Source organism: Cucurbita moschata, unplaced genomic scaffold (genome assembly GCF_002738365.1).
Source record: "Cucurbita moschata cultivar Rifu unplaced genomic scaffold, Cmos_1.0 Cmo_Scf00041, whole genome shotgun sequence".
Lineage (NCBI taxonomy): Eukaryota > Viridiplantae > Streptophyta > Magnoliopsida > Cucurbitales > Cucurbitaceae > Cucurbita > Cucurbita moschata.
This window is the reverse complement of record NW_019268557.1, coordinates 1,382,461-1,405,167: the sequence shown is the minus strand read 5'-3', so window position 1 is coordinate 1,405,167 and position 22,707 is coordinate 1,382,461. Positions and strand designations below refer to the sequence as shown.

Genomic DNA, 22,707 nt, shown 5'->3' with positions numbered 1-22,707 from the left:
AAAAAAAAAAAAAAAAAAAAAAAAAAAAAAAAAAAAAGAGCATATTTCTCTTAAAAAAAATCTTATAACTATTTTTATTTAATTCAGTTTCAAATTAGATAATGTTTTTTTTATCGGAAATAGGTCATAAAATGAAACGAATATGTATATTTTGATTCTTTGTTATCTTTCTAGCTTTCTAGCTTTACGTATTTTTTAATTTTCAAATATAAATTTGACATTTTTCACCTTTTTTTTTTTTAATGTTTTTGAATTGTAATGGTAACTTTTATTCCAATTATATTTTTTTTAACACTTGCTTTATTTTAATAAATGTTAAACTTTGATAACATAAATATGTGCTTTAATTCGTTTAAAATATTATAATTTTTATTTTAAAAAACATCAAAATATGTAAATTTGTTTGAATAAAGGATAATATATTTTATTTTTATTTAATTTTTTTAAAAGTAATTCTGAAAGAAATTATTAACCTTTTCCATGGTAAAAATACTTTCTGTATTTTTTTAATAGCTTAAATACATTATTTAAAAAAAAAATTTGAAGGATATTAAGAAGAAAATTCCATAATTTGGGTATACAACCTTCCTCTCTTAAGAAGAAAAGGAGCAAACCTATGGCATAAATGTCATATCTCAGCTTATCTGAGCTCAGATCTTTCCAGATACATTCCATAGCCATTTCCCTTCCATCTTGCAGTCGCCTGTTGTCTTCTGCTCCGCCATCGACATGGCGAATCAAGCTGAATCCTCCGATGCGTAAGCCCTATCTCCAATTTCCCAGATCCCCGTTCTAATTTATTTCACCCTTTTCCATTTCGTGTTTTTTGAGATGAATATTTTCCGTTCTGATTGTTCGTTTGTTGTCTGATTCCGTTCTCAATTCGTTTTTTTTATTTCGTTCTTCCAGTAAGGGTGCCAAGAGGGATTTTAGTACCGCGATTCTAGAGCGTAAGAAAGCCGCGAACCGGCTTGTTGTCGATGAGGCCACCAATGATGACAACTCGGTGGTTGCGCTTCACCCTGACACTATGGAGAAGCTTCAACTCTTCCGTGGCGACACGATCTTGATTAAGGTCAGATGTTATTCTCGTTTTTTTTTTTTAAAAAAAAAAGTTTTTATCTTTCGTTAACATTTCTTTGACATATTTATTGTTCATCGAGTTAGGTTTTTGAAAATGTTTTTGCCGGAAGTGATGTTGCAAAATTGTGTAGGATCGGGGAGGTTTTCTCTTCTCCTTTCGGAATGTGCGAATCTTTCCATTTTATTTTATTCCCAACTTAGACTAATTGCCGGTTTTGTATTTAGGATTGGTGAATTGAGCACGTTTTGATGTGTGGATAAGATGTTGTTACTAGTTCTTCTAGGTGACATTTTCTTGACTGGTTTGGAAAGTTTGATTTTGTGGACTTTGTTGTTGTTTTGAAGTTTGGGTTGAGTTTTCATAGCTTGAGGACGTGAATGAGTTACTTTATATAGCTCATGTTTCATTTCTGATCTGCGAGTTTGAGATATGTGAATGTTATGAAAAGCCTAGAAGGCGAGTTTCGAAAATCTGTGTAATTTTATTATTTTAACACGTGAATTAGCAACATGTAATAAGTAAACTCACATATCAAATAGAGCTTCTAGTATAAAAACCATACCTATGAATCCAAAACCCTTAGTCCAAATGCCCTTTTAGTCTTAACCCCTCTCTCTCTCTCTCTCTCTCTCTCTCTCTCTCTCTCTCTCTCTCTCTCCACCCGCTAAGTAGAATATATGCCTATCCAACTACATTACAGGATGAACACACTTTTAATGCAACTCGCACAGTAATTTTATTTGCTCTATGTTTCTCGGAGCTGTGTTTCTTTACATAGTAAGAACGGTGTTTTCCCCCGGATTGGAATAGTGGATTTGCACTGCCCATTTGCACCATCACTTTTTTTTTATTGTGTGCAAATTCCTAATCTAATAACTTAATGACTGTATTAAAGTAGCAGTAATAGCCTATAGCTAAAATTGGGAAAAGATAATTTCACCTATTTGTTCGTTAAAAAAATTCCAATTCTTTCTTATTTTCTCCTTGAGCAAAATTCTGCTAGCCGTTCTCAACATTTGTACCATGATTAAAAAAAATCAGATCCTAAACGAACGAACATTGGAGAAAACTTGCATGGAGGGTGGAAGGAGGAAGGAGTTTTTTGAACTCAATCAGGGCTTCTCTTTGTTTGTGAAACGTTGGGGTTTGTCTTTTTCTCGTGGGTACATTTTGACTATGCAAGACATAGGTCTCTTTTAAGTGATGCGCAAGTTCCCTCTGAAGATCTTGTAATCATTGCATTCTGCGCTATTGGACCAACTTTTGAAATATTAGTTTTAACCCGTGGCCTTTTGCTCGTCTAGAGGCAATCTTTTTAAGCAGTCTTTAGTGGGCCATTTATCATAATTTAGAGTCAAGTCAAGTTATTTCTCAATTTTCCTTTGTTCTTGAAAGGAGGGGATAGATGTCTCTTGCTTCCCTTCTCCTCGTCCATTTTGGTTTCAATAAATTTCTTAGAATAAATGCAGCTTTCTCATACCCACCACTTGAGGTCATTCTTGAATTACTTGCCATATTTTGTTTGTAACTGTATCATTTGTCTTCCTTCTGGAGTTTAGGGGAAGAAAAGGAAGGATACAATCTGCATTGCTCTTGCCGATGACACGTGTGATGAGCCAAAAATAAGAATGAACAAGGTTGTGCGAAGCAACCTTCGTGTCAGGCTTGGAGATGTTGTTTCTGTGCATCAATGTGCTGATGTTAAATATGGAAAGCGGGTACACATTCTTCCAGTCGACGACACTATTGAAGGTGTCACTGGGAATCTTTTTGATGCATACTTGAAACGTGAGATTCTATCCCTGATCTATGTACTTCCCCTGATTTGTCTCTTTCTTCTTGTATGATTAGATTATGATGATATCATTTCTGGCAATGTGCTGGTTGCTCAGACATTTGGATGGAAACATTTTTGTTGACTTTGTGATATTTGATATGCCAAGCCTTCTAATGTTTTTTTTTTCTTTTAAACATTTATGTATATTCCTGTAAGTTCTGTTTTGCAGTTACCCCATGTTTTTTTTTTTCCATTCATTAGCATGAAAGGAATTGCCAGGAAGCAGCTTGTTTATAATAATTTTTTTTTTTTTTTTTGAGAGCTTGTTTATAACTTTTTATTTAATTTTGATTTAGTTCCTTTATACATTTAAAATATGGTGCAAACCAAATTTGTCTTTCCCAATCCTCCGTTTTCCTCCAAACGTGTCTTTTCTCATTTATTATCTACATTTTTTTAATAGAAACAAGTTCAACTACCTGACAGTACCGGGTCTGGTATCAAGTAAGTTGGGTCTACACATGAGTAATGGTTGTCTAAGGAAGCAGCTGTAGGATGGTTGTCCTTGATCTTCAAAACTTTTAATGTGCTTTCCTAAGTTCTAGCTAATAATACACATATATTCGTGTGTGTGTTTTGGTACATGTTTTTAGATTAATCTGCTACAAAGAAAGATAACTTCTCATGTCAAACGTTGGGTCAATTTGAAGTATAGATTTATTTTTTCTATACATGAAGTTTGCATCTTTCTTAATTCTTACACTGTTCGTTTCCTGCAGCTTACTTCTTGGAGGCCTATCGTCCAGTGAGGAAGGGTGATCTCTTCCTTGTGAGGGGAGGAATGAGAAGTGTCGAGTTCAAGGTCATTGAAACTGATCCTCCTGAATATTGTGTGGTTGCCCCCGACACTGAAATCTTCTGTGATGGGGAACCTGTGAAAAGAGAGGATGAAGATAGATTAGACGAGGTTGGTTATGATGACGTTGGTGGTGTTAGAAAACAAATGGCACAAATTCGTGAATTGGTGGAACTTCCTCTGAGACACCCACAGCTTTTTAAATCCATTGGAGTAAAGCCACCAAAGGGAATTCTGCTTTATGGACCTCCTGGATCTGGAAAGACTTTGATTGCCAGAGCTGTAGCTAATGAAACTGGGGCTTTCTTTTTCTGTATCAATGGACCAGAAATTATGTCGAAGTTAGCTGGAGAGAGTGAAAGTAACCTTAGAAAAGCTTTTGAGGAGGCAGAAAAGAATGCTCCATCTATTATCTTTATTGATGAGCTTGATTCAATTGCTCCTAAGCGAGAAAAAACTCATGGAGAAGTTGAGAGAAGGATTGTTTCTCAACTCTTGACACTAATGGATGGGTTAAAATCCCGTGCTCATGTCATTGTTATTGGAGCTACAAATCGTCCAAACAGCATTGATCCAGCTTTGAGACGATTTGGAAGGTTTGACAGGGAAATAGATATTGGGGTTCCTGATGAAGTTGGGCGTCTTGAGGTTCTTCGCATCCATACTAAGAACATGAAGCTTGCTGAAGATGTAAGTTTTCTATTTTCTATATTTATTTCTAATTGTCTTTGCTCGTTGGTTGCTGCATCATCAGTGAAGTACACTGGTTTTCCTATGTTGGATATTACAGGTTGACTTAGAAAGAATTTCCAAAGATACACATGGGTATGTTGGAGCTGACTTGGCAGCACTTTGTACCGAGGCTGCACTTCAATGCATTAGAGAGAAAATGGATGTTATTGATTTGGAAGACGAATCAATTGATGCTGAGATTCTTAACTCAATGGCAGTCACAAATGAGCACTTCCACACCGCCCTTGGAACTAGTAATCCATCTGCTCTACGTGAAACTGTAAGTGCTTGTGTTATTTCAATCAAATGGCGTTAACTGTGGTTTCCTTTCTAATGCACGTTGAATAAATTTCTCTGCTCCAGGTTGTCGAAGTGCCTAATGTCAGCTGGGAAGACATTGGAGGTCTTGAGAATGTCAAAAGGGAACTTCAAGAGGTAATTGATGATACTGTGGAATGATATTCTTCATTTTGGGGAGGCCGTTTATCTAATTCTTAATCGATCTGATTTTATTCTGTTTCTCAATCAGACCGTACAATATCCAGTGGAACATCCGGAGAAGTTCGAGAAATTTGGCATGTCACCCTCAAAGGGAGTTCTTTTTTATGGCCCTCCTGGATGTGGAAAAACTCTTCTGGCCAAAGCTATTGCAAATGAGTGCCAGGCTAACTTCATAAGTGTAAAGGGTCCTGAATTGCTTACAATGTGGTTTGGAGAAAGTGAGGCCAATGTTCGTGAAATTTTCGATAAGGCGCGCCAGTCTGCACCTTGTGTTCTGTTCTTTGATGAGCTTGACTCTATTGCCACTCAGGTTTGTAATGTCATCCTTTTGTAGCTCTCCAATATTATTATTCTTTAAGCAAACCCTCATGTAGAAATGTAAATAAATTAATTCTTGCAAATGTTTGTTTTTTTGCCTGTTTTTGTTCTAAATTATCTGCAGAGAGGCAGCAGCGTGGGAGATGCTGGAGGTGCTGCTGATCGAGTTCTAAACCAACTTCTGACGGAAATGGACGGAATGTCCGCAAAGAAAACTGTCTTCATAATTGGGGCGACCAACAGACCAGATATTATAGATCCTGCACTTCTTCGTCCGGGACGTCTCGATCAATTGATTTACATTCCTCTTCCTGACGAAGATTCTCGTCACCAAATTTTCAAAGCTTGCTTGAGGAAGTCGCCGATATCGAAAGATGTAGACCTTAGAGCCCTTGCTAAGTACACGCAAGGCTTTAGTGGTGCTGATATTACAGAAATCTGTCAGCGTGCTTGCAAATATGCTATCAGAGAGAATATTGAGAAAGTAAAATCCTGCACTTCAAAAATGCTATCATCCTGATTTCTTTGATATCGAAGTGTTACAAATTTTCAGTTCTGTAATTATTAGGAAAGCTCACGATCAAAATCTTCTTTATTGCAGGATATTGAGAGGGAGAGGCGGAGAAGAGATAATCCTGAGGCTATGGAAGAGGATGTAGAGGACGAGGTGGCAGAGATTAAAGCTGCTCATTTCGAGGAGTCGATGAAGTTTGCTCGTAGAAGTGTGAGCGACGCCGATATTCGCAAATACCAGGCATTTGCTCAAACACTGCAGCAGTCGCGAGGGTTTGGTTCTGAATTCAGGTTCTCAGAAAACACGTCTGGAACTGCAGCCGCCGACCCATTTGCAACATCAGCTGGCGGGGCTGATGATGATGATCTTTACAACTAGGGGTTTCCATATGTGATGTATGTTTAGAACAGTTCTTCTAACACTGCAAATTTGTGTCCGTTTCTCATAGAAAGATCTGTGGGGGAAGAAGGAGCCTTCAGTTGGAGGGGTGTTCGGTTCCAAAGATGGCTTCAGGGCGCCTCCTTGGGTAGTGATACTTGCCTATAATGTAGACATATCAGTTGGTTATTTCCTGTTACTGCTTTAAAAATGGATAACTTCAGAACACCATAGGACTGCTGTTTGGCCTCTACTACTTAACTAAGTGCAGGACTTTTAAAGCCTTATCCGTGGCAACTTTTCTTTCTAAGAAAGTCCGAGATGCTTTAGTCCATTCTTATTGTTCACACTTAGTTGACCGTTTTGCTGGAGCTGTAGCTCAAAGAGAAAGTCGAGTAGAATCAAAAGATGCATTACGGTTTTTGCAGAGTTTTTTCTCATGTTTCTACCAACTACATATCAAATAGGATCATGTCTCTACCCGCCACGTATTAGATGGGATTACGGGAGCCTTCACCACACAAAATTATACTCCATTGCACCACACAAATTTTACTCCATCTCACCAAGTATAATTTTCAAGATATGAGTGGAGAACAATATTGAAAAAAAAAACATCCTTGAAGAAAGAATTACAAACAAGAACATTGATAGGACAAAGACATGTCTCTCCGATGTCTAAGTGGAGGGGAGTAAAGTAGATTGAGAGTGACAAGGGTAGGGACCAAAAAGAAAAAAGAAAACAAAAGGAGGGAAAGGATTCAAAATGACTAAAACTCAAGGGACCATGATGAAAATAATTGAAAAACAAGATCGAAAAGTTAAAGATTAAATGTGGGATGTTTGAGATTCATATGAAATTGTTAGTGTGTTAGGGAACGAGTCAACTTAATAATTTGTGTGTCAACAGAACAGAGAAACTTTGAGATTCATGTTCCTTAAAATTGGTAAATTTTATGTTTTTTTTTGTTGGGACATCCAATCCTATTCATAATAATAATAGATATTAATATATACAAATAAATTACACATTAAATTATTGATTATTGATTTTGTTTAAGTGCTAATTAGACCCATATGTAGTTAACCTTTCGAGTAGGAATGTTCAAAAGATCAGATGATCTGAAAAACTGATCAACCTAACCCAATCTAGTTGGATTATATACTTATTTAGATTGAATTCAAGCTTTATAAATTTTGACTAAGTTGAACAGAACCAACACAAATTTGTTATTGGTTTTATAAAAAATTGGATACAATTATATACCTACGTTATTTTTAATTTGAGATAACTATTTTTTGATTATTTATTCTCTAATAAAGTTTATAAAAGGAAGAATTAAATTTGTAATTTAAGGGGATGAGAAGAGTAGGAATACAAAACCCTAACTCGGAAGCCATGGAAACCAGCAGGAAAGGTAGGATTTTGAAGTGAAACCCTAATTTGAAATGATTGAAAAGCAAAGCAGGAAAGAAAAAAGAGGAGAGGGAGGGCCGCACGAGGGGTCTCTGAAAATCAGAAGAAGCTGCAGCTGATCGTACCCACTCCTTTGCCTCCCTTTTCTCTCTCTCTCCCTCTTTCTCTCTCTAGCCTAGCTCATTAGCAGTAATTGATGTATACTTATTTCTTTCTTTCACATTCCATATTCAATTCCATATCTCATATGTTATAAAACAAAAGAGCCGATGGAAACGAATCTAGTTGAGATCTTAGCTTTTATCTTTAGGCCCTAAATAGCGTAATCCATTGGTCTTGTTCTTCCCCACAGTTTGATGTTGGCTCCACTTGGAAACAACGACTAAATCTTGATTTTCAAGAAATATTTTAATTTCTTGCAAAAATTTAATAAAAAATGTAGGTACTTACTTATTTCTATTACGTTAAATGTTCAAGGTCCAGTGATATATCATTTGTTATAAAAAAAAATATATATTAAAAATGATTACTTTTTCGTTAAAATTTATACCATCGATATACAAATAAAAAGATACGATCAAATTTTATATTATTAAGAAAACGCACAAATAATAATACAAACATTGGGTGCTTGTGTCTTGTCTCATGTTCACTTTAGGATTGAATTGACAAATCATGTGGATACTTACGACTTTGTTGAATTTAATGAATTTGATTTATGGGTTTATTAAAAAAACATGTAATCTTTGTAGAACGTTGTATTCTTAAAAAAAAAAATATAGATTATTCATTTTTAGAACATTATATCTCAAGTAAGTTTTAAAGAGTTAATTAAACAATTTCGATATATCATACTCCATATGATAAATTATATCTTAAATTTGACAGGATCGATATTTGAACTTGATCTGACCTTATCTCTTTAATTAGCCCATTTAAAATTTATTAACATAGTAAGCTATATCTATATTAAAATTGTACCTTGCTTTCTTAACCAAAAAAAAAATAGAAGTATATTGTTTGTAAAATTTGGTGTTAATACGAGCCAAACTCAATTCGTTTAGACATATGCTCTCAATTAAGCGATCAAAAGTTTGAATTTCTCACCTAAATGCATCGTTCTAATCATGAAATCTCTCTATAACTCGGTTAGAACAACAAAAATGGCTTCAATTCGAACTCAAGAAAGAGTCATGAACAGAGAGATGTTATTAAGATCTCCTATAAACAAAATGAAGTTCAAAGAAAAGAAGCACACCGGCGTTGGCGCAACAAAAGCAGAGGCGGTGGCAGTGGCGGTGGCGGAGGCTTGTGTGTGTGATATCAAGGGTCGCCACGCTCATGCGAGCAGAGAAGCAAAGCCACACAGCGGCGGAGGATGTAGAATTTAGTGCGTTGTTTCTTCACCAAATTGCTGCACTTTTGGCCAAAAGATGAACAAGGATCACATGGGTATTCCCCAATTCGTCTCAAACTGCTCGAATTCCCACTCTTTTCCTTCACTCCTTCCATTCTTAGCGCCTCTTTCTCCTCCTCTGTTTATGTACTCTTTGTTCTTTATATCTCTGCCTCTTCCCAGTTATGGGCTAACCCAGATTTGTTCTACACACAGAAACAGAAGAAGAAGAAACAAAAAACAGAAGGATTTTGTGTGCCTGATTCACAAATGGAACCCACCATTGTTTAAAAATTTATTTTCACCTCATTTCCAATGGTAAAACATTAAGAACAAAAGGTATTCTAAAATGTTGTGTTTCCTTTTTGTGTGTGGATTACTAGTGACAAAGGCCTCCTTAGGACCTAATATCTATATGTTGTTGAAGAGAGAGAAAAAGGAACCAATAAACTAATAGAATCTTTTCTATTTTGATATGAAAAATTATAGAGAATTTCATATTCATGTACCTTAAAATGAACCATTACCACTAAAAGGTGAAGAAGAAGGGACCCAGTTAGTAAAACTTAAAAATTGAAGACTTCCAAGTGCTATAATAATGATCAAGAAAATGGCATAAAGTAGGGGAAGGAGAAGAAGAAGCGTAGTATATGTATATATAGGCAAGCAGGAAAGTTGGAGATGCTTCAAAAATGGGGCCAGCCATGTGCTAAGCCAGCATGAGTTGGTCTTTTTGGTCTTAGGAAAGCCCCTTTGAATGATGGGTCTCCATCTTTCACAATCCATACAATCATTTCTCCCTCCCAACTTAGTTTTCCTGTGGAAGATTGTATTAGGAATCATCCCGAGAAGCTCTCTCTTAATAGTAACAGTCTATGTCTACCGCTAGCAGATATTGTTCGATTTGGTTCGTTACGTATCGTCGTTAGCCTCACGGTTTTAAAATGCGTCTATACTAGAGAAAGGTTTCCACTCTAAGAATGTTTTGTTCTCATCTCCAACCAATGTGGGATCTCACAATCCACCCCCTTGGGGTCGTCCACACTGGCACACCGCCCAATGTTTGATCCTAACACCATTTGTAACAGAAGTTTCCACACGCTTATAAAAAATGTTTCGTTCTTCCCTTCAACCGATGTGGGATCTCACACATTATGACAGTGAGCCGGATCAAGAGGAATCCAAGCTTGAGTTCATTCATGGGTCAAACAAAAAGGAGGGGGAGGAACAAGATTTCCCCTTCCATAATTTGTGTTTTCTTTTTTTCCCTCTTCTTTTTTGATGCTCCATTGTCATTAACTATCTACTGTAGTACTGTTTCTCTAAGCATTCTATGGAATGACTCTAAATCTGAGAAAGCTCAAGTGTGATGATTTTGCGATCGGTACGGGACGGTGCGAGAAAAAAGTACTGTTCCTTCATTTTCGTTGAATATCATCTCTGGAATGAATTAAAAGATAGAGTTTAAGATGTCAGCACATATCATCAGTATCAATTGCTCGACATCTTGAAGAGCAGTACCAGGTTGTACTGCACCTAAAAAGGATAACAAATGACCTTCATATACATACAATACATAGCTGCTTGACTTACAAAAAGTATTGTTTGTATCACGCAGAATTCTTGATGGAGACCTTCCAACTTCCCAAAACTACAGCTTCTGATGCGGAAGATGAAATGTTCAGACCAAGCTGATGCATATACAACAAAATGCATTGGCCATCTGATCTCATATCAGTAAATTGGTGTATGCGCCAAGCCCTTGGCTGTTGCAGCATCGTTTTAGCTTGTATAACGCTCGGCTTTCAAGCTGTCGCACCCTCTCCTTGGACAAACCAAACATGTTGCCAATTTCCAACAGTGTCTTCTCTTTACCATCTTCGATACCAAATCGTAATCTGATTATCTGTCTCTCTTTCGAATTGAGAACGTTAAGGAGATTCCGTATGTGCCTTCGCATAAGCTCCCTCTCCACACTGATATCCGGGGTATCAACTTCAGAGTCTGCAGTTATTTCCTGTAATATAATTCAGAATGCATTCTCAGATTATGGTAGAGAACTGTCAGCATGATGTTAAGAATGAATATATCATCTGCCTAAACGGATCGACTCTATGTATCTAACGAGCCCGATAAAATCAAATATATCCACGCATTTTCTGCGTTGGCAACCAGTTCTGTAATGTATCTTCAAATGATACATGCAAAGCAACTTATAATCACTAACCAGTGGCAAACTAACTAATACCAAAGCTTGGACAACAGACATATGATGGAACTTAGCAAGATGGATTTTCAATAATGGATACACATCTCTCATTCATCTCTATTCCTGACATCATTAGTCTCTTTACATTGAAAACGGTTTCCCTGTCGAATGATAATACCGTTATAAAGCGAATTTCATCGGTAACCCAGCATTTAGCAAAGCTGCACGGTTCCGTTACTCTGAGCCACATTTACAATAAAGTAGTACCAGACTTGCAAGCTTTTTGGAAGGTAAAAATCTAAAATCTTACATTCCGGAAGCAGTATGTTTAGAGTCATAACCTGTTCTTGTTTAATTTTTTGTTCTATTCTATTGGGTTAAAACTCGAGAGAAAAAGTGAAAGATACCTGAAAAGTTGTATCTTGGTCAGCCCATACAGTTTGCTGCAATGACTGTGGGATTCTCGACATAAACTGTAACTTATCCAATTTCTCAACTGTAATTCCAACATGGGCAGCTAACTCTTCTTTAGATGGTTTATAATTACCTGCTCGAACAAAATAATTCTTTGCCTCTGTTACCTTCCCGAGGAGGCCATATACATTTTCCTGTGTGAATGCAATCTTTGTTATACTTGTACAAAACATAATAATAAAAAGAAACGGAGAGTTAATAAACAGTGAAATTTTTTTTAATTCTTCAAGAATGGACCTAAAGACTAAAGAATTGTGATTACCGGCAAACGAATAGTTCTGGAGTGTTCGAATATTGCCTTCCTAATTGATTGCCTAATCCACCAATAGGCATAAGTGGCAAAGCGGCAACCAGCTTGTTGTTTGAATTTTTCTACGCTCTTCATAAGTCCCAAGCTTCCTACCTAAGACAATATAAAAAATGAACCAGGAAATATCATTAGCCTATGCACGTATCTCAACATATTTGATAGAGGATACTATTTTGAATAGAAAACACAAATGCAGTCGCTTAACTCGAATAACTCAATATTAAAGGTTCGTATAATTCCTGTGCCGAGCAGGACTTCAGATAATGCTCAAGTTTACAAGCAAGATAAGGAAGAATAGCATGAGTGTAATGTATAGCAAGATAAGGATGAATCAGGGCATGATGCTCAAGTTTGGGTGACAACCCACATGAATGAGCCTTCACACAGAGATTCAAAATTAGAATTTAGATCATGTGCCATATTCATTGTCTAAATTTTCAGATCTTATTTTTTCCCTTCAAGATATAATTTGAGTATATAACTTAAAATCTGTTCACCAAATACAAACAATTATGCCATGGCCTATAAATAAGATAGATAGGCAGACAGATGGATGGATAGACGAGACGAGGAGAGATTTTTAAAACCAACAAGGAAAAAAAACGTCGAACGTAAGCATAGTGCCTGAAGCATAAGGTTTGAGAAATACATGTCTAGCACTTTGCTCAGTATCGTTTGCCCAGTGGCCTAACTTTGACAATTGACTCATCTACTGACTGGAATGGAAGAGAGTAAGGGCATAGCACCATAGATGCATGCCTCATAATTAGAGCATAACCTGCAATAAGTCGTGAAGGCTGAGACCACGACCCTGATATCGTTTAGCAATGTGAACAACCATTCGCAAATTTGCATTAATCAGCTTTTCACGACTGACCCGAAAGGAGTGAAGCTGTGACTGTAAGCGTTGACAAGTAAGCCCTAGGGCTTCAGCCCATTCAACCAAAGTTGGTTCACGGCCAAACTGAGATTGAAGTCTAACTTTCACGTTGTCCAGTATCATTAAATCCTGTAAAAAAAGTCCTAATGAATAGAAAACGTATGAAAACTGAAAACTGAAATAATAGCCTTCAGTTCACAAGCATACCTGGACTTGGACTATCAACTTGGCCTCTTCTTCAGCTGTTAAAAGCTTCGTTGTTTCAGGGCCCCACAAGAACAGTCGTAGAGGATCATTAGGATCAAGGTTTTCGCCTGTTTTTCTCCGTGTATCTTTCCGCCTGGAATGATTCTCATGAATCATTGTTACATGTTTTGGCACCTTTCGCTTCTTAGATCGTCTGTCTTGCAGTCTAGTTGACTTTACAGTTATCCCCTCCTTGCTTAGAGAACTAATCAATGAATATGTAACAATATGAGCAAGATTAGAGTTGAAATGAGACTATAGTACAAAAATGTGGCTATCATAAATTGTGCACATAAGATGAGAAAGATATAACTTACTCTTCAGGAGAAGAACAGTCCAGATTAGTTCCAACTAATTCAGACTTGCCAACTAAAGATGCTGCTTGTTTTGAAACTGACAAAGCTTTCTTAGCAAGAGCAATGACATTCTCTACTTCATCTTTAACAAGCATCTCCCTACCAGTGTTATTGGATTGTTTCTCGATCGCTGCGATCTTATTTTCCCCCATTTGTAAGGATGGCCATCTGCAAAATAAATATATTTACTCAATATGAAAGAAAGGATACTTTCTTATCCATCTTTATATTGATAAAAGATGGTCAAGAGAAGAAAGTTTAGTCCATCTTACGATGATATTAAACCAGGCCACTCAACCGCTTGATGCTTAAGCTCCCAGACCAGACGATCATGGTCAATCTGGTTCCCTTCATCAATTGAAACACTCCTCCCGATAAGCCTCCTATCTAGAGTCATCTTCACAATGGGCATCAAATGAACCATTAATTGGAATTCCCAAATGCAGATGTGAATCGCAGATACATAAAATGTGAGATCCCACATCGGTTCAAGTCCACCGATAGTAGATATTGTCCTCTTTGGGCTTTCCCTTTCGGGCTTCCTCTCAAGATTTTTAAAATGCGTTTGCTAGAAAGAGGTTTCTCTACACCCTTATAAAGAATGTTTCGTTCTCCTCTCCAACCGATATGAGATCTCACATATAATTACTTAATAATTGTGTGTGTTTGAAAGAGAGAGAGAGAGCATGCGTACAAAGGGAAATTGGAAAAACATGTATACAGACATCAGCACAAACATAGGTACTGTCAGCCAGAGTATGCTCAGTGAAATTAAAGGCTTATTGAGAACGACTTTTAAAGTACTTAAAAATTCCGTTTTAAACCAATTAGAAAGTCATTCTAAACATACCCTAAGAGGCATTACACACTTGAACAGACAGATCAGAACAACATAGTTAGAACGATAAAGGAGTGTACTTCCTATAAAAGCATACAGCCATTCATAAACAGAAGTCACTGGACAGAGAGAGAATCACATATTATTAAGAAACCAAGAAATGCTAATCTAGCTCTATATACAATACAATAATCCAATTTAAATGCAGAAGTTAGGAGAATTCTAACCTGAGATGTTCTATCATCCTTAAGTATTTGTGATTGAGGCCTACACTCATGGTGCTGTTCTTGTGAAAGAAATGAGGTTGAAAAGCATCGAGGAGTCGCTTGCTCATGAAACATAGACACTGCAGGATTTCATAACGAACATGTACGTAAGTAAATGTAGAATTTCTAGATACACATGTATGTAAGTGGAGAAAACTAATTTAAAAAAAAAAAAAAAAAACAACTGCCCCGTTTGATAATCATTTTGTTTATAGCTTTTGATTTTTGAAAATTAAGCTTATAAACACTTCCATCTCTGAGTTGCTTTGTTCTGTTATTCACTTTCTACCAATGTTCTTAAACATCAAGCTAAGTTCTAAAAACTAAAAAGCTTATTTTTGTTTTTAGAATCTAACTAAACATAAAATCCAAATAAGGCAAACCCAACTCGAAATGTTTAAGATGGAACTATCTGAGTTTCACATTTGAGGTATCAACGTAAAAGAAAAATTCCATACAGAGCACAGAAATGAGCTAAATATCAATATCGAACTGCAAATACTACCTGAAGAAGAGGAAGAGGAAGAGGAAGAAGAAGAAGAAGAACAAGAAGGAGGAAGGAAGCTTCTCGGGTGGCATCTCGAAATGAAGGGCGATGACGAAGAGAGCAAGTTGAGTCCAGCCTCCATACGTAAAAATTCACTGTTCCTTTTGAAGTACGACGAAGGCTGAGAGCGTCTCCTCACATGGAGGTCTCTTAGGACTGTTCACTGAGAATTTCACCGCCGTTTAGTCTCTGTAAAGCATCTGGGTTCTTGTTTTCTGGGGAATGCTTCTGAGAAATTTGGTCAGAAATGGGATGGGGGAGGTTTATGGATAAAGGAGGAGGAGGAGGAGGAGAGGTTCTTCAGTGGTTTCGCAGAGCAATCCACACCTCAAAAATCGGGAGTTTAGATTTTTTCAAAAGGATCGGGTTTCAATTATATACTATCGTCGTTTCAGATATATTCTTTTTATTTTTTTATTTTTTTATTTTTAATCCCAAGAAATTATTGGTGGGTTCTTGAGTTGTTGGGTCAGTGGGTTGACATGGCCCAATGATAGCAGATTAGGCCCTTTCAACTCAAGAATCCAAAGCCCAGAAGCTTTCAAATCCAGGCCCATTTATTGTCCTCTTTTTAGGAAGGCTCTGATTTATTATTATTATTATTTTAATGCTCAACTGTGCCCAATAAACATCCATATACTTTTGAAATTTACATATAAATTATAAGTTACAATCAGTCATTGAAAGAGTACTCTTAATATATAATAATGATTTATACTAACGATACCAGACTAAATCTCATCCCACTTCATATAAGAATTTATCGAATAAACATGAATTTCTTAAGAACAAAACGATCGTGGGTACATTTTAATCAAATTCACTCAATGTTCGATTGTTCATCCATCAATAGAAAACATAAACTGGGCTAAAAGCTCATGAGACATGTTTGTTTTACCCAGATTGATTCACACAATTGGTCACCAAACTTAGTTGAAAAGGCCAAAACTACCACGTGCCCGTGTAGCCTTTTCAACTCCTATATGTATTTATTTATTAAAGATTGTGTTAAAATATAAGTAACACTGTCCCTTCCCGTTCAAAGAAAACGTATCAACATGACACGAGAAAGACAGCATTTCACTTTTAGTGTTGGAGAAAAGATACTGGAGACTTGAACCAATAAAGTTGAATTAAAAATTGAAAACAAATTAGGAAATTTGAAAATAAATAAATAAATAATGACCAATAAAGAGGATGGAGGGGAGGATTGTGAATTTAGCCTTAAAATTGAAAAGAGAGACAATAAATTTGAAAGAATTGAATCGGGCCCACTTGTTGGGTGGGGCCCAAAGGTGGAGTGGGACCAAACAGGAAGTGGACCCAGATGTGAGTTATTTTATTTTATTTATTAGTTATTCCTCATCGGTGCCTTCCTCTTCTCATTCCGAAGCTCTCATTCTGAAACCCTAAGACTTCCTCCTCCTCCTCCTTCCGATCAAAACCCTAAAGACAAAAAACCCTAAAGACAAAAAACCCCTTTCATTTCTTTCTCTTCTGAAATTAAATCACAGTATTTCGACTATGGGATCGGAGATCGCTCTACACAAATTCCCTTCTTCTTCCGATCACCATTCTCAGCCCACCGCTGCTTCTCACTCAGTCGTCCGTAGTAACGCGTCTCCGACCAACGTCACCCAGCAATCCGTCGTTCCTCGCAAATCCACCGCCTCGTTATCATCCTCTTCTTCTTCGAGGGACCGTCACACCAAGGTCAACGGAAGAGGGCGGCGTGTCCGTATGCCGGCCCTCTGTGCCGCCCGAATCTTTCAGTTGACGCGCGAGCTCGGTCATCGTTCCGATGGCGAGACTATCGAGTGGCTTCTTCGTCAGGCTGAGCCCTCCATTATTGCCGCCACTGGCACTGGTACTGTTCCGGCAGCTCCGATCTCAACCATTTCACCGGCTATGGCCTCGTCCGCTCTGTCCGTTTCGTGTCGGGTTCAGTCGGTGGGGGTTGCCGCCGATGAGCAGGGGATGTTCGCGATGCCACCGCCGAGCTGCCGTCTGGATTTATGCCAGCCGGTGGGGTTGGACTACTCTGCCGCGGGCAATGATTATCGCCACATGCCGTTTACGGCGCTACTGTTGCAGCCGTCGACGGCAGACGAGGCGGAGGAGAGACAGGAGGAGGAGGTCTTCAGAGAATAATACAAATTTGAAAGGGATCAAACAGACACAGACAGCAAATTGCAGTACGGAAATTTACCCTTTTTCATCTCTTCTCCGTTCTCCTTCCTCGTTCTGGTTTTGGATGGAATTTGTAAAGGGAAGAAGAATCTGTAGGCTCTTCTACTACTGCTATGGAAATTCGATTATTTTTGTTTCTATTAAAATTCAAATACCTACCTTCTCTGGCTCAACTGAATGATTGGACCCACCATTGTCAACATGGCCTGCTTATATCTTCCAACTCGTTACATTTTCAGTGGGGCATGAAATGGAACATTCCTAGTACTGGAAATTAAATATTATAATTATTTGTTTTTTGCCAACTAAAATCATTAAAAATCTGTTAAAGAAAGGAACTTTCAGATTAGGAAGGGATGAGATTTCTAACCTCAAAACATTTTCTGTCAAAAGAATCCATCCCTATGCCGCGTTTGTTCTGTTACTCTGCTGCTGGGTTAGATCAACTAAGAGAGAAATATACAATTGAAGTAAATACTGATACTCAAATGAAAACGTCCCTTCTACTTTTAATCAAGTCTGAATGGATAGAATGGGATTTGCAATGAAGAACAGAAGAAAATGGAAGGGAGATAATATCAAAGAAGCTGCAGAGACCGTAAGATGCCTTTTTAAGTACAGATCTAAGCATCTAAAGGTTATTGGAATGGCAGGCCAATATGAATGAGATGCAACAGTGTTAGATCTATAAAAATTCTGAACTAAAATAAAACAAATCCAAGTTCGTTGCGTTCTCTTCAATCAAAGCACAAAGCAAGGGGGTCAATAAAGTGCAAGAATCCTGCAACTTTTATTAATCTATTTAATATAAAATTGTAAAATAAGATCCAGAGCAGGACAGACCGAGTTTCTCTGGTTACAAATTGAAAACATTGAAGTCCAATCATCGGAGTCAATATGGAATGTTGTGGAGTCCTACCCCCAAATCTTTATTCATGCAATAAACTGCAGATGGGAGTTATTGATAAAAAGGGGGCCCGAGATGCGAGAAGTCTTCTTGAAATTTAAAGAAGACGATGCAGTAGGGGTCAAGTCTTAATGCACCTTTTGCCCGGAGTCTTAGTGCTTATGTCCAAAAATCCACCATCTCCTCCTCTTTCTATTGTCATTTGATTGCTCATCTGCAACTGAGGAACCATCTGAGTAAAATATGGAGCTATGAGTTATGGACTTGTGGCATTAATGATTAGCAGCTAATTTAGACCAACTTGATCCCAAGAAGAAAACGTCTAAGGCATCAAAAGTGAGGGTTGGACCATTAAAATTAGAGAGGTACAACTATAGAATCAATATTCAAGCCCAACCAATCAAATCAAGTTGGTAAGGAGCTCGGTGCAATTCAAGAAAATGAAACTTACATGTGTTCTTATTCCGACTAAAGAATGGAATGATCAGCCACGAGATATAATATCAGGAAGCTTTAGATTCAGTACGGAAAGAACAGGAAAATATTTACCTTCTTGGGGATAGATTGAATTGTAATGCACCTCTGCCCAAAAGCTCAGGAAAATGACTGCATATGGCACAACAGACTAATATATGAAGCTCTTTGCAGACAAAATTACATACATGTAACATTGATGCAGAGTTCTATTAATGAATAAAGAAAATAAAGAATGGTGGATCACAAAAGGAGGAGAGAAGTCAATGAATTTGAATATTGGAATTGTCTCTTTTTGGTATAAAAGAGATGGGTTTTGGTTTATTAGCAAGAGATAACAGGTTCGCAGTACTCAGGATACAACAAATGAAACCAAAAAGAACTGAAAAACAGTGCGGAAGGGAAAGAACAGATGCACTTTCAAAGACCATCTTCCTTCATTCAATCTGACTGAATTACAAAGGAAAAGAAATTGAAAGTAAAAATGCTAGTGAAAGAGTAAGAACAAATGAAAAGGCGTACTGCACTAAAATTCCATTTTCCAAAAAAATCAGCAAGAGAATGAGCCATGCATGGGCTCATAACCAGGTAGAATAACCAGAAAAATTACACTTGAGTTAATTAAACATTTGAGTGAAGAATTTACCTTGCCTTTTCTTCTGAAAACTGGGGAGAATCTCTATACAACAGGTTTCCTTAAAAGAAGTCATAACGAATATTTTAACGCCATACTGCAGCAAAAAACAGTCGTAGACACATTTAGCTTCACGAATGTTTACATATCAATCTAGCATGTTCATTCTAGTAATTGACAGCATTAGTTGGGCATTGTTACGTCACCCAAGACATATACCGTTAATAAAATGGACATTTAACTCTGAAGTAATAAATAAGCCAATGAACACAAAATAGCTGAACCTAGAACGTTCAAATCTGTCATAAGTTTGCTCAAGTATTTTAGCCATTCTAAATATTAACATGGTCGAAATTATTTTTCAGAGATTTCGGTTCACTGCATGAATGAACAACAAACATATTTTAAGCTTCCAAGTTTCAACACTGTTTGAAGAAAACACTTCAAAGCCGGAGACAGTGTCTTGCGATGACCATACCCAATCTGCAGCTGCCTGAAGTGTTACATGATCACCCCACTCACCAGTCCTAGAAAAATTTCAAATGAAGTAGAATAAGAATTATCCAAACAGGACTAGAAAATTGGGTTGAAAAGAATTAAATAAATAGAAGTTTAAATGATACATGGACATCTTTTCCAAATAATCATCATATGCCATGGGAACATATCCCTCATAAATCTCCCGATGTGACTTGAGCTGGTATGAAGAAAAAGAGAGACAGAGACAGAGACAGAGGTCCATGTTAAATAGGTCATAATCCAGTAGATATGAGAAGATACAAGTGTAGAGCTAAAAGCAACAACGACATACCTGATTCACAACATTTTCTCTCACCAACTTGTGGCGATTAGATGTTCCAAATAGTTGATCTGATAAAGCACGGAACTGAAAATTGAAAACTGATATATGTCATGGTCAATTCAAATTGTTCAATTGTGATCAGAACCACATGCATGAGAAACTACTAACCTGACAATTACCATCCCCTTTAACCTTACGTTCAACAAAATCATATACCTTCAACCTAAGATTGAGAAGGCAGTGGATAGATAACAATTAATACCCAAAATTCAATATCAAACAGCAATCATACACTAAGAGAAAAGGCATGCAAGTAGCAGACTAAAAAAGGTAAAAGAAATTCAAACACACACAAGCTATAAACAATAGACTACAGATTCAACCATATCAAACAACAGAGAGCTTCTGAGATATTACCTATCCAGCAACCGTTGATGATCTGAAGTTACTTCATCAATTGATGGAATCTCACCATTAATTCTTGGGACATGCTGCCCAAATCACATGAGAAATTGTAAGGCAACTTTGTAGTAGGCAGGCAAGGGCAGATATTATCTTGGGTCCCGCATACTTGTGTTAACACAGAAATTGGAAAAGAAGCAGAGGTCGGCTTTTGCAACTGTATAGTTTCAAAAGATTCCTAGATTGTCGTTCAAAAAATTAAATAAATTGTGAAAATAAAAAATAAAAAAATCAGCATATTGGGAATCAGTTAAAGAGAGCATGAGCAAGTCAATGGTTCACAGAGAAAGCATCTACCAAATGTACAAGACCCCTAAGATTCCAGTAACCATTCGAGACTGAAAAAAATGCAGAAATGTTGTAAGAATAGTTCAAAATCTTCCAGAATTTCGAGAAGAAAAAAGAAAAGAACCTACGCAAATCATTATAAATATTTCCCAATTATGAAGAAATCAATTCCAAATTCTAAGCAAATATAGAGTATTCCTAGATGTTGGCAGTCACAAGCCCCAGCAAAAAAGCATGCTCCATAAAATTTCTTGCATAAATTGATCAGTCTAGGAGGTAATATTTTTATCGCAATGAATCTATGGTTTACTTCAACTGCTATGCCAAAATAAAAAGATGTAATTAGAAAATCTCACGGGTGCTGGAATCACTTGATCCATTTTCCAATCTACTTGACTATCATGCCCATGTGGATAGTAGCTATCCTCTTGACCTGGACTAGAACATGAACTAGAAGCCTCCACAGTTTCAACTACATCTTCAATAGAATCATTTTCTGCAGATTATAAAAATTTTACGCACCGTATAAGGATCACTATCCCACATACGTAGAAGGAGTAGATAGCTAGTATTAGTAAGAACCTGAACCGTAGTTCCTTGAGGATGGATTGTCCCAACCAAGCTCATACTTAGATGCTTGGGAGGGATCTTCTATATTTGAATAGCCCGAGGCCTCTGCGATTTCTAATTGGGAAAACTCCTCCTGAAGAGTGTGCGCAATAATCTCATCGTTCTCCACATGATTAACCTCATTATTGCAATGATTTCCATAATAATGCTCATAGAAATTAACATCGTGTTGTGCCATGTCAGGAAAGTACTCGGAACTATACGATGAATCCCCATTGAAAAGACGAAGACCCCAACTAATCGCATCGGAATCATAATCGTTCATGACCATCTTCTCATAACACCTATTCAAGAAGGGGTAGCTTCTCCACCAGAGACTGCTTCTTTAGCAAGTTTGCAGAAATACCAACCCCAAAAATTTCTTACCTACCAGAGAAAGATTGAACTGCAGTTGATTACAAGCATGAGATCAATAATCAATACTTGATGTCTGAAAATTTACTTCTAACATCGAAGTTTAATAATTAAAAAACAAACAAATAAGGGACATATTTTGATACTGATCTAACTACGAACGCCTCTATGCATTCATATCTTCGGATGCCGATCAAAAAACCATGCAATTTCTAACCAATCCAAAGCTTTCAAGCGTGGATAAATTTGAATCAATCAAATAACAACAAACTCGTACAAACAACAAGAAGAAGACGAAAACAACTAAAAAAACGTACAGAAGAACGATCAAAACAATGGCAAACTGGATCAATGATGAAAATATGACATTAATCATCAACACAAACACTCACCTGCAGTTCAATCAAAGGCGAAAGCGATGAACGCGGTTTAAGGCTGAACCTTCCTATCGAAGAAATGTATGAGAAAGAAAAGAAAGTCCCAGAGGACTGCACATTAAAAGAAGCATACGGAGGAAATAGACGACGACGACGACAAATGTTGTAAAAAAGCGCATTTCATGCCCTTTATATACAGTTACCGCGCGGTTGATGTGTTGTGAAAATACCATTCTCTCCCCCTAAATTATGCGTATTTCTTTTTACTTACTTAAATTACAATTTTACTTTTTCTCTATAATATACATTTATTGTTGATATATTATTATGCGTGTGAAATACTTTTCTATTATAATAGTATTTAATAAGATATTGATATGAAACTATTGAAAACTTAATGGTATTTATAAAGGGTATTTTTAAAACCATTTTAAAAGTTGAAGAATATTTTTTATACAACTTTTTTTAAAAAAATTTAAAGGTATTTTTT

The 22,707-nt window shown here is 36.9% G+C and overlaps 3 protein-coding genes across 3 annotated transcripts; 2 read left to right on the top strand and 1 right to left on the bottom strand.

Moving 5' to 3' along the window:
- The first annotated feature begins 577 nt into the window (after positions 1–577).
- On the top strand, positions 578–6,447 carry LOC111433305 (cell division cycle protein 48 homolog). Its single transcript, XM_023070316.1, has 9 exons — positions 578–758; positions 910–1,075; positions 2,644–2,872; positions 3,641–4,407; positions 4,508–4,729; positions 4,813–4,884; positions 4,979–5,260; positions 5,393–5,752; positions 5,870–6,447. Exons 1-9 carry the CDS (start codon positions 730–732, stop codon positions 6,158–6,160), a joined length of 2,418 nt encoding a protein of 805 aa, XP_022926084.1. The 5' UTR covers positions 578–729; the 3' UTR covers positions 6,161–6,447.
- A 3,921-nt stretch (positions 6,448–10,368) lies between these two features.
- Positions 10,369–22,367, bottom strand: LOC111433307 (RNA polymerase sigma factor sigF, chloroplastic-like). Its single transcript, XM_023070318.1, has 18 exons — positions 22,233–22,367; positions 21,439–21,871; positions 21,213–21,352; positions 20,524–20,597; positions 20,275–20,329; positions 20,116–20,190; positions 19,928–20,001; positions 19,783–19,831; positions 19,317–19,401; positions 18,746–18,802; positions 14,514–14,632; positions 13,721–13,845; positions 13,410–13,616; positions 13,054–13,297; positions 12,745–12,975; positions 11,919–12,059; positions 11,590–11,790; positions 10,369–10,990 (listed from the first exon to the last, which is right to left on the bottom strand). The coding sequence occupies exons 2-18, from the start codon at positions 21,755–21,757 to the stop codon at positions 10,703–10,705; spliced, it is 2,484 nt and encodes an 827-aa protein (XP_022926086.1). The 5' UTR covers positions 21,758–21,871; positions 22,233–22,367; the 3' UTR covers positions 10,369–10,702.
- On the top strand, positions 16,414–17,429 carry LOC111433306 (transcription factor TCP11-like). The gene has a single exon (XM_023070317.1). The coding sequence runs from the start codon at positions 16,624–16,626 to the stop codon at positions 17,248–17,250; it is 627 nt and encodes a 208-aa protein (XP_022926085.1). The 5' UTR covers positions 16,414–16,623; the 3' UTR covers positions 17,251–17,429.
- Positions 22,368–22,707: the final 340 nt, after the last annotated feature.

What these genes read in the sequence shown, in the direction of transcription:
- LOC111433307 (XM_023070318.1), bottom strand. Translation starts at nt 21,757, where the DNA reads ATGGTCATGAACGATTATGATTCCGATGCGATTAGTTGGGGTCTTCGT. An exon ending in AGGATGATAGAACATCTCAG is followed by an intron (nt 13,846 to 14,513) that starts GTTAGAATTCTC and finishes CCCATTGTGAAG; the next exon opens with ATGACTCTAGATAGGAGGCT. An exon ending in AGTTGATAGTCCAAGTCCAG is followed by an intron (nt 12,976 to 13,053) that starts GTATGCTTGTGA and finishes CTTTTTTTACAG; the next exon opens with GATTTAATGATACTGGACAA.
- LOC111433305 (XM_023070316.1), top strand. Translation starts at nt 730, where the DNA reads ATGGCGAATCAAGCTGAATCCTCCGATGC. An exon ending in GCGACACGATCTTGATTAAG is followed by an intron (nt 1,076 to 2,643) that starts GTCAGATGTTAT and finishes TCTGGAGTTTAG; the next exon opens with GGGAAGAAAAGGAAGGATAC. An exon ending in TTTTGATGCATACTTGAAAC is followed by an intron (nt 2,873 to 3,640) that starts GTGAGATTCTAT and finishes CGTTTCCTGCAG; the next exon opens with CTTACTTCTTGGAGGCCTAT.
- LOC111433306 (XM_023070317.1), top strand. Translation starts at nt 16,624, where the DNA reads ATGGGATCGGAGATCGCTCTACACAAATTCCCTTCTTCTTCCGATCAC.